The 12,279-nt window shown below is 37.0% G+C and overlaps 1 protein-coding gene across 2 annotated transcripts in view; it reads right to left on the reverse strand.

Moving 5' to 3' along the window:
- Positions 1–12,279, reverse strand: part of atosa (atos homolog A) — a 42,067-nt gene that overhangs the window by 12,869 nt on the left and 16,919 nt on the right. Inside the window, exon 2 of one of the 2 annotated variants that reach the window (XM_079620960.1) lies at positions 2,385–2,508. The exons of the other annotated variant lie outside the window; for it this stretch is intronic. Within the exon in view, the coding sequence (XP_079477086.1) occupies positions 2,385–2,409 (25 nt within the window). The 5' untranslated portion in view covers positions 2,410–2,508. The remainder of the gene's footprint in view (positions 1–2,384; positions 2,509–12,279) is intronic. 2 annotated transcript variants of the gene reach the window in all.

The raw sequence follows: 12,279 nt of genomic DNA on the forward strand, positions 1-12,279 counted from the left end.
CTGCCATGATGCCAAATCTTCTCATGGAAGAAGAAAGCCCTCGTGTTTACAACTGGGACAATCCGCGCTTATCAGAATCAACTAAACATTGGATTTTCAAAATTGTGTGAAGTTCGTGGCACCATTGTTGCAGTAAACTTGCACAACGTTCTTGAATTAATCATTTATTAGATGCATCTGTTATCGTATGGATATCGATTTTAAATGTTCACGGCCCTAAACATGACGCGAAAAAACTAACTGTGATTGGTTGCTTTATGTTGGTCAGACGTCCTCATGGGCGGTCCTTGGCCAATTAAAGCTTTGGTGAAGTCCAATTTTTGGCGTTTGAACTTTGCGTTTGCTTGCAAAACCTTTGAGCTCTTTGCGAGTGAACGCAAAGTTTATTGGGGGAACGCAAAACATTTGCGGGAGAACGCAAAAGCCCTGACAAATATGTGTTCCTCCATCTCACATCATATTTTCTTCAACATGTCCCTTTAGGAGCATACTATGATGAACTATAACGATGAATATATTAGCGTTCACAGCAACGCATACCTCAGGTCTTCAGTGACCCGGGACGTTATTCGCTACCCTCCTTATCATTCTTTTTTTAAAGTTAGATATCAACCTTCTTAGTATTCCTCGATCAATTAATTATAAGCAATATAACAAGAAAAAAATATTACAATTATAATAGAATGCCTGTTTGCCGATTCATATTTTTGTAAAAATTGTATAGGGAACCTATAAGCGACTCGAGGTGTAAGTATATTTTCCGCATAATAATAATTGCATCTTTAATGACTGAATAAATGTAATTCACCTTTTTTTCCACAAGGTTGCAATGTCTGATGCACAAGGATGAAGTGACGTTTCACTCGATGTTACCGCAGGCAGAAAACAAAAGAATAGGAAGTATCATCAGCAAAACTTGAAATGGCTCAGCGATTTACGGCAGAGCACGTACTGAACGCAATCAAATATTAGTGTCACTGTCACTTGATGGTGGATCTGGTGAAGAAGCTGTCAGCGATCAAAATATTGATTTTGAAGATGTTGAAAATGATAGTTTTAAGAATTATGTTTGATATCTCGAATATGAGCCAGATGTTGAAATGTACTGGGAAATGAGCTCTGACGAGGACAGTGATGACGGCATAAAACATCTGCTCAAACTAAACCCTTCCGAGCTCCAAAAGGCAACAAATGTACTTTATTTTATTCTTCTGTAATTGTTACTCTAATATCAGAAGAGTTTTATAATATCGCGACAGTTAGAAATCCATTCGTGTTAGATATTGCTCCGGGTCGCTAAAGACCCGAATATGTAATAATGATTGGCGAAACATTCCTGCATTTAAGGCTGATTCAAACAATGTTGTTTCTCTGTCCAGTTATCATTAGAGTTGTTATGTGGACTCTGCAATTCTTTTAAAATTGGAAAGATTTTGAAAACAATATATTTATCCTTATCGTTATAGTTATCGTCTTTGTTGTGAACAGGCCTTCACATCAGAAGATGTGATGAAATGAGTGCATGACAACCATTACAATGTCATATTTAGCACAAATTCTGGATTTCTTTGAGTCAAAATTTCCAATTTGGAGGCATGTCAGTAAAAAAAAAAAACATGCTTGGTGTATTATTTGGTCCGGACCATAATAATGTGTGTAAGTGGAATAGACCTGTGAATTCCTCAGAATCGCTCAAAGTTGTAACAGTGAATGTTTTCAAAATCTGTCTTTGTCAGAAATCAAATGACCTAAATAAAATCAAAAATAAAACCTAAAATCACAGTATGATTAAAAGAAGCAAGTAGGAACTTCTCTTTTTCTCCATTAAAATACTAATCGCATTTAAAAAACAAATTTAAATGTGTATCAAATGAACAACAAAACAAGGTTATAATTGGAACAGCAAGGAAAGGGACATTGTGTTTTCCTTCACTAAGTACGGTACCATTATGACATCATCCTTCTCTTGGTGTTCTACATTTCCAGCACAAACACAGCTGTTTGAGCCAATAGGCGAGGCCCAGAACACTTTTGGCCAATCAGCACATTCCAAGCTCCTGCCAATCACAGAAGTCAGAACAGAGGGTGGGGAAAAGCCACGTGCAGGCCAGGACTAGCGTCACCCCAAGCCAGCACGAACAGCTGATAGTCAATCTCGCGCGACTTTGTGAAACAAAGAGCCAGATCTCTGCGCAGATTCTATGCTGGAAATGCCATGACAGCAGATAATGATGTTTGTTCCTGTTTATCCCAGCCATGTTTACACATAACCTCGTCGTTATTCCATAAACACAATCTTATAAGAGCCTGAAGAATCTCAAGGCTTCTTGAGTATTTGTGTACGTAGGTGTATTTGTCAAGCCTGTTTTTTTTACTGCACTGACCGGCTGTTGCAGTAGGCATTTCCATATGCGTGTGTGTACACACATTCTTACAGGGAACTCCTCCCACGTGCTAACTGCACGTGGAGAAACCGCAGACAACAGAGAATGGGGTTCAAGCTGCCAGCTGAAAAAAAGGGGAGAGAAAGACAGAGAAAGAGTATTTGCCTCATGTAGGTTAAAGGTAAAGTTTCAGCAGGGGAGGAGTGACAGAACATTGGGTTCAGACAGGGAGGAGGAGCAAACGAGAGGCAGAAAAACACAACACAAAGGAAGAATAAATTACCAGCACCACATTCTTTTTTTTTTTTATGGACTTGTTCTCTCACATGCAAAACTATCGGAAAAAAACTATCCAAACAAAACAAAACAAAAAAACATTACAACATAAAGCAAAACAAAACAAAAATATCATGACATAAAAATACATTTTAAAAAAACACCACATAACAAACATAACATATCATTGCATAGTGCTGGACTAGGGCCCAAAACATACCGGAACTCAAAAGCTTCTGGCTTGTTTCACATTATGAGTTGCAATATTTTGGAAAATAACATACACATTGGGCATTGTGACATACAGTACAGTGATAGAAGCATGTCAATCAGTAGTGATTTTTACAATTGCAATAAATGTGTATGAGTAGCATTGCAAAGGTTGCAATTCAAGTAAAGGATTAGTTCACCCTTTGAAAGTATTTGGTCCCTTCTAAATTTAGCAATCCAGTCAGTTTTTGACCTTTCCTAACATACACAAACACACATGTATCAGACCTGGAGGTGTTCTCACTCAAAAATATGTGACATGTGGAGGGTCAAAATATGCAAGTTCTGCTGCAATCCAGAATTTGCATATTTTTACCCTCCACATGTCACATATTTTTGAGTGAGCAGCAGTAATATGTTTACTGTGGGAGATCTAGGGCAGGACAAACCAGTGTTTCTTATATAATACAGAGCTATTTCAAGTGCTTGTGTGCTGGGCTAGCATTATTAGTGTGTGTACACGTGCAAATATAAGAACATGCAACTGGACACTGAACACACACACACACACACACTTATTTTTATACTGTACAAACGATATATTATATCCCCTAACCCTGACCAACCCATCACAGAACAATTTCAGCTTTTTTACATTTTTAAAATACATGAATGATACATTCTGTATGATAAGCTGTTTTCCTCACAAGGTCAAAGATTTCTGGCATTGCCATAGGGAATACCTGAGCCACACAGACACGCCAGATGAGAACAAGACAACATGTTCATACTCTATATTCAAACACAACTAGAGACACAATATTCGTAGTTTGACGTCAGCAAACACAGGGATGTTGTGTAAGGTACAAAGGAGTCTTTTAGACTTTTTTTTAAAGCTTTAAACAAATCTATTATTTAGTTATGACCACTTTCCACCCTGAGCCTTAGAATGAAATGGCTGTTTTTGCTACTGTACCTTTACAATACATAAAAGCAAATGACATCTGTTATCACTGGATAACTTCTTTCTATGTTAGAAATGAGCAGGACACTTCCACCAATATCCTGATTTTGGCTCTTCGTGTATGGCTTTTGCAACGTAGTAAACTTACATGAGAGCTCACTTGATACAGAATAAATACAAGTCCTGAGGAGTCATAAAAACAACTCAAAGACTCATAAAAGCAAGTTAAAATGGCATGGTTGCTTCAGCAAATGCATCTAATGTTTACTTTTGTTAACACTATCGGTTAGGTTTAGGGTAGGGTTTAGTATAGGTGATACGTTATTTTCAAACGTGATAAAGCATTATCATTTTAGCGCTACTCACTATTATTTCATTTTTGAACTGCCGAGATGCAGATGCACAGTGCCAGATTCACTTGAAGAGATGCAAAAACAACGTAGTTTTGCAGAAATGTCACCACACAGGCACTTTTTTTTAAATGAACCTGGGTTGCACTGATACGTAAACATGGGCGGGTATATGTTAATGAACTCATGATGTCATAAGATATAACACTGATGGCTACTAAGGAGTCATTTTTGCAGTTTAGTTTCAATAAATTGTATGAATGAACTGGGAATGAATCTTTGAGTTGTGACTGATACAGTATTTCCATACAGTACATCAAACTCTTATTTCAATAGAGCAAGAGCAGAATCCTATTTTCCGTGATATGAGATAAAAAAGCAAACCGACTAAACTACAAATGCACACCACTAATAAGTGAGAACAGAACACAGTACCGCATATATATTTAGCTCCTCATATCTTAACAAAAACACCAGTCTTGACCCACATTTACAGCAAACTGTCCCCTCTGTCTGCATAATGAGTTTCTCCAGCTGTAGATTAACACAACACTGCAGGAGAGAGTTAAGCTGTACATTTATATAACCCGCGGCAGCGGAGGAGAAAATATTTCTGGGAATTTGCTGCTGTACTGAATTTCCTCTCAACGGCAGCTGGGATCAGAGTGATCGGGGTTCTGTAGTTATGAGGATGATTTCATGTTTCATCACCCCTCACTGCGATCCTCATGACTGACAGAGAGCCAGAGAGAGGGATTGTAATGAGATAATAATAAAGGTCAATCTTTCTGTCGTAAAGAAATGATCAATGATCATGTGTAATGTGTCCATTTTCCCAAGTTGTATTTGCTCTAAACAGTTCATACAGCAGAAGAAAACAACTGGAGCTTTTCTGTGTAAAAGTCAAAAGATCCAGGATTATGTTCTGGTCTCTATAACTGACTCTCTCTCTCCAGCTTTAGCATGTTAGCATACTAGCATTAAGTAGGTACAGTAGGTAGGTAGCTAGTAAGGTTACTTGCGTCACGTTTCTGACCTAGCTGTTAATGAGCTCATGGATGTGACAACCATTTAATGACTTAACGTATTAACCTTTACTACATGTAATTGATCAATAAATACATAAAAATGTAGCCTAATTCATATTCTATGAATAACATGTGTTAATCTCTAAATTCAAATGAATTTTAATAAAAAAAAAAAATTGTGGCATAAATAAAAAAATGTCAGTTTGGTATACAATTGTCATGATATTATTTCTTAAAAATAAAATCTTATTTAGTTTTCATTTAGCCTACCTTATTTTGCCATGTTTTTTGTTTATTTAAAAATAATAATTAACGTTTTGTTGAAATATCTATGTATTATTTAATGTATAATATAATTTATAAATATTTGAAAAACATCTATAAAATGCCATAAAGCAGGAAATTACATCATTGAGTGGACTCCTGAAGACCATCGAATATGTGTCCAGCAGGTTGTAAAATGTGTCTCTTAATTATATTTTAATAATTGATAATGTTTATAAAAACACGTTTTTACCTTGGAAAATATATTTTCAAACCTTTTTTTAAAGAAAATAAATACTTTTATTCAGGGTGCAAGAGAAATATGTTTACTTTACACTGCATGTCATATTTCAAGTTTAAGTTAAGTTTTTTTTCTTTTCTTTTTTTCTTGAAAATAAAAGTTTTTTTAAAAACCATATAAAACCAACATGAATACATGATTACAATTATAAGAACTTGCATATTGGATGCATGTTAAAATTTTCTCTTTTTTTCTTTTAACATTTTAAAATATTTTTTTCTTTGACTCACATGATCTGAATAGACCGGGAAGGACGCTTTGACTTGTTAATGTTACAGTACATCTATAAATCAAACTATGAAGAACATCAAGAATCCTGTTCTCAAGATATGTGAATAACACACAGCCAGAAGGAAATAATTTCTTCTCCATCACTGATGAAGGATTTGATTGTGTCGGCTTGTACCTGCACAAGTGTGTATGCACAAGAGGTTTCATCAGTCCACATGCAGCGCTGGCGCAATAGCAGATTACAGATGACTCCAGCACAGTAAATCTGCTTACGGCCAGCACTAGAGAGATCAGTTTAAACACTGCCGTTCTAGAACGACACGTTTCTCTGCATGAGGCGATGTGCACTGATAAGGCCTCTGTGGTCAAAGGTAAAGAGTCGAGATCAACTTATATATATATATATATATATATATATATAAAACTTCCACTGCACAAAAGTATCTGAGATACACCTGTAATAGCAAAAGGTGACACATCGGATCTTTATGATATTATAATTTTAAGTCCACCTGTAGTCAATAATTTTATCCCTTAAAACTCATCTTTGATCACCAAAATGACATTATTATATAAACGTTTTTTCCTTGAAAATGTTTTATTCATTCCTTAAAATAGCTTGAATGTAACTCCACACCCTTGCCTCATTTAGTATTTACAGTCAATGAACATGCAAATTAGCCCCGCCTCCACTCACTCACACCATCCACACGTTGACCTGCTTGGTTACAAGCTAGTTTGTGACGTCAGAAACACCAGCGATTTCAAACCGCCATTTTGAGACTGTCTTTTGTTCACTGCAGTTTTAAGGAGAAAATACTCAGCAATGGTGTTGACTTATGCTTTTGCACATAGTTTGTCTTAAAGCATATTAAAAACACCACATAGACATATAAACAACATTAAAAGCTTGATTTTCACCACAAGGGGACTTTGAATGCAAAATTTAATTGTAATGTGGTTCTACTTGGCACTCCAAGAGTTTCCTAGAGTGTACCAGAAGATACAGTAATACAAAATAATAGCCTAGAGTATTAAACAAATACTGTAAAATGTTATGTGCAAAAAAGGCTAATTGTCCATAGATCTTTAAACCAAGCAGCTTTCTGTTAGCAAGGCAGTTTCGCGTGACCAAATTGAGCATAAGTGAAATCTGCTTTTTTTTTTTACTTATTGGAATGACAGGATTTGAAAATGAAATGAAATGAAATTTGGCAGAGCCGTGGTAAATGTCACTGCGCTTTAACCAAGTCTCTGATTTAAACCTCAGAAGTAAAAAGGTCAATAGAGTTGGGAATATGATTCAATTGATTGAATCCGTTCTTTCCATGTCTCAATACACTAATTCAAAAAATTCATTCATGCCATCACTTAAAAATGTCACATCTCAAATTGAAGAGTTTAATGTGATTAGCCTATACATTTTTTTTTATTTTGTGAAAAAAGTGTGGAAAACATGTCTCAATTATTTTTTACTTTTAATTTTTGCTTAAACCTACATCACTGAATTTAGTTTGCAAATGTGACTTTTCTTTGATTGAAAAGAGGGGCTTTAAAAAAACTATTTCAGAGAAAATACACAATATATTAGCCATATTGTCCATGTCTAACACATTTCCTCTCATCCGACACTATCATTCCACTGAGACCGATATAAAAAACAAAAACAATGTGACTTGGAACTAGGATCCACATGTCCCAGTGACCTAAAAACACCACTCATGTTGTCTAATTAATATAAGTGCACCATTTATTGGTTTTATCCATTGCTGCCTGCCGCAGATTCCATATCTCAGCCACCCACAAACACACCACAACAAGTACACCATGTATTTTCTCTGGCTATAGACAGATTCAGAGGCAGAAGGTCATGAAGAATACTGCAGGTCTCCGTGACATCCACTCAGCCAAGGTTTCTCACAACACAAGTAGGCCATTCTAAAATAGGGGTGATTTATTACCCATCAAAGGGCTGTCCAACTGGGGACACAAAGATCCTGACCTTATGCTCTGTTCCTGTCCTGTGTTGGTAGATGGAGTGTCACAAGTAACATGCTTACGTGATTACATTTTTAATGAAGATGTTTTAATGTTTTTGAAATCTCTCATGCTCAACAAAGCTGCATTTATTTGATAAAAAAATTGTTATAACGCCAAATTTGTGAAACATTACTACAATTTCAAATGGATACATTTTCTATTTTAATATACTTTAAAATGTAATATATTCCTGTAATAAAAGCTGAATTTTCATCATCATTACTCCAGTCTTCAGTGTCACATGATCGTTCTAATATGCGGATTTAGTTCTGGGGAAACATTTCTTATTATTAAAGTAGAAATGCTGCTTAATATCCATGATTAGAAACTCTTAATTCAGTTTGGGATTAGAATATACTTACACTGTTACACATCTCTGGTCGCTAGCGACCCTATTCAATTTTTATAAAAAAAAAATGATGGGAAAACAGGCAGTCTTTCATAAAATAAAATAAAGATTTGTTATATTGTTTATAATGAATTGATTGAAGAACACTAAGAAGGTTGATGTCTAACTTTAAAAAATGAATGAGGAGGAGGAGGGTAGTGAATGTCATCCCCGGTCACTAAAGACCCGAGGTATGCGTTTAAGGGTTAACTAGAAAGTAAAGTTCGTCGGGAAAAACTTTTATGTCGACTGGTCCTTCCTAACATTTTTTTTAAATGCACAAACATACACATAGATACACAAAGACACAAAAAAATACATGCACCCAAACAGTGCCACGTGAACACAGGGGTGAGATCTGGTATTGGCTTGTACAGCGGGGTTTCGGAGGGTTAATAGTCTATATTTGTCTTACAGGACATACTGGTGCGGGTGAAGAGGAGTTCACTGTCTGATTTGCAAACATAAATTGTACACTCTAAAACCTACAGCTCTATATGTAGAGTCAGGAGTCAAATAACTACACACTGATGGAGCAGGGCTGAAATGGATCCCAGGGTGGTCAGATGAGGTACTTATTTAAAATACCAGTGCCTTTAAAATAACACAAAACAGAATGTGCTATACTTTACTTCCATAAAGTGATGTATTTCAGAGTGAAACAAGGAAGCAAAGTCATTTCAGGGAAGTAAATAAGACAACATATATATATATATATTGTATATAAATAAAATACAATATAAATGCCTCATTTACATCCTGGGACATTTACGACCAACTGAATAATAAAGCTTTAATCTAGAACTTTGGCCTCTTCATGGCATCTTCATTCTTTGAGGGATGTTGTTCAAGTAAAATAGACTATCATAGAGATTTGTATTTCTAAATGTCTCTGTGACTTGAGTCAATACTTCATCTGTTGGCCAGAACAGAAGAACAGAGAGGAATCCATCATGTAGAAAGAAAACAGGAGGGAGGGGACAGATAAAGAGGATGATGTCAGTTTAGTGTGAGTGGAGAACAGATGAGCAGTACTGCAGTCTCTCTCTCTCTCTCTGTGTGTGTGTGTGTGTGTGTGTGTGTCACCCATGGTAGACGTTAGGGGACGCTGGCACTGATCTGACTGGCATAAAGTGCCATTGCTTTAGACTTCATTGACCTTTAGACATAAAAGACCATTTTAAATGAAGTAATTTGTCTGAAGTCCATTGCTAATAAATGTTCTAGATGTACTGAGACAAGTAGTCAGACAGCGGGGGCTTTTTAAGAGTTTGAAGAGCCAGTGTCCGAACTCCGAAGGGCAATCTGGTTACACAGAAAGCATCGCTCCAAAACCCACAGCTGTGATGGAAAGCTATGGCTATACACACGATCCAGCGTGAAGGCCCCAATATGCTTTAAAGGTGAACTATGCAGGTTTTTTACCTACTGAACAGCTTTGGAGTCATTGGAATGGTTATATTACTTTTTTTCTGGTTGAATGGTGGTCGTCTCGCACCCCCCTATCGCCTGTGAGCGGAAAAACCACCCTTGCAACTTTAGGCGCTTTTCTACTACACAGTATCAGCTCGCCTCGACTCGCCTTTGTTTGGTTTTCCACTGTGTAAAAGTTGTACCTGTACCTGCTTCCAGATACTTTTTTTCGTATCACCTTCGGCGAGGTTCTGAGCGACCTGAGGCGATACTAAAATGTGACGTGAAAACACGGCAGACTTCTGATTGGTCAGAGAGAATCGTCACTATTCACTGCGTCATCATTGCCAGACGGAGTATCCTGAATAACCCCGACATTTTTGAATAGTTTGGCCAGAAATTGCGTGATATACCCATTACTAATATTATGTAAAACAGCATATACTCGATTTCCTCCATTGTCCTGTGTGTGGGTTGCGGGTGTGTGTCGCATCGCTATGACGACCAGGTACTATTGTGGAGGTACTATCTGCAATGGAAAATGGAGCGAAAAGCGAGCCGAATCGAGCTGGTATTGGTAATGGGAAAGCGTCATTTGAGCCGGCGGGCTGCCGACCGCAGCGTCAGGAAGTATCGCGTGATATCAGGTCTCGCAATGTAATGAATTGCTTTACGGCAAAAAAAAATCTGCTAAAATTGTGTCATTATTGCACTCCCTCACGCTGTTCGAACCCGAATGAAGAAGACGTTGTAAAGAACGCCCCATCTGCTTTGATGTCGTTGATCTACTAGCCTCTGGTATCTGAGAGTCGTCAATGAGTATTTACCACAGTGTTGTCAAATATCTATTCCGAAGCTGTAGGGGGAGCTGTAGAGAAACCTGCGAGCAAAAAGCGAGAATATAGTGAAGAAATTCCTGAAACTGCATAGCCCTGCTTTAAGCGAAATCGAAGAACGAACTGATGTAACTTGTAAAGAACTTGACGGAAAAGTTTGCTACGGCTGGTAAACCATTTGTCCATGGCGATTACGGAATAGGTAGGCGTGCACGGAGGCTCTGCCTTCTTTCACACTGAAATCTTTTCCAGTTCATTTCTTCTCACGAGTACGTCGAGGTCAGAAGTCTGTGAGTAAAACACGAACACTCAGGACGCGAACCGCTTTATAGTAGAAAATTAGGTTGTACTTCTGATGAAACAACATTGTTTTTCATGTTTAATGCAGTAAATCTTCTTTTTTTTAAAGAAATCTATTGTAAAGTGCAATAGCTATAAATAAACGTAACTTTACTAGAGTGCCAAATTGCAGAGATCGTGCAAACATATCCACGTTGCTATGATCAGATGCTTTTCTTATGCTTTATTAAAAAATGCTTGCTGCTTTCTCAATTTTACTGTTTTTATTTTGTCACTGAGAGGAAAGCATGCAGCACACATATTCATCTAAAGATGTCCGATAACAGTATGACACTGGTCACGTATTTTGAACGTCGTTTTACCCCTAAATGAAGAACGAAAAAGAACTTCGGCGTAAGTATATCAGGTATACCTTTACGAAGCCATTTTTACCGTAATAGTACAATGCACAATGATGGTATCAGATGGTAATATCATATATCAAGTTTAATTTCATATATACAATGGTAAATTAGTTGGTATATGGAATGTGCATGGTGGGTGAACATTGTTTTTGATGTGGTGTGTTGGTGGCTGAATTGTCCAACAAAATTTTATGGGAAAATGTTTTATAAGGTGGCAATTTCGTAATTCGTATGTGAATTGTGTGAATGTGTAACTTTTTTCTTAAAAAGTACGCAAGAAGGTCCACCCCTCCCCCAAATTGTTACGAAATTCTATGAAATTGTGTTCAAACTATCATGAATATCTTACTTAATAACAAGCTTCTTTTGATTTTGGGTATGTTTTTTGTGAGATATTGTGGTACATGTCCAAAAAACGTGGTAGTATCATGTTACATTTTAGCTGATGCAGTAGGCAAATGACCAGACAGAAATGGAAAGAGAAAGAGAGACAAGACGGAATACAGACAGGTCAACCTCACTGGCAGATCTTAATGCATCCCTATAATTACTTCCTATAACAGGCCACGAATAGAAGCCGACCACACCATGATGTACTTTACAGTAGTCTGAGACAGCAGCTCTTTTATAAACCCTAGTGAGCTGCCTTGCTGTCTACTGCCTACACACGCAGCGATCTTCAAAGACAGTGTGAACCTCATAAGTTACTGATTTGTAATAGTCTACACGGGCAACAACTCTGGGTGCCAAACAAACAGCGCTTCTCGTGTGAAGCATGCAGGAACATGATTCCAAGTTTTATGTTAGCATGTTACTAAGCTAACAGCATTATATTGAGCACACAAATATTACATTGAAAAAAATTCAAATAATTGATGCACCCTCATGTC

Source organism: Phoxinus phoxinus, assembly GCF_949152265.1.
Source record: "Phoxinus phoxinus genome assembly, chromosome: 8".
Lineage (NCBI taxonomy): Eukaryota > Metazoa > Chordata > Actinopteri > Cypriniformes > Leuciscidae > Phoxinus > Phoxinus phoxinus.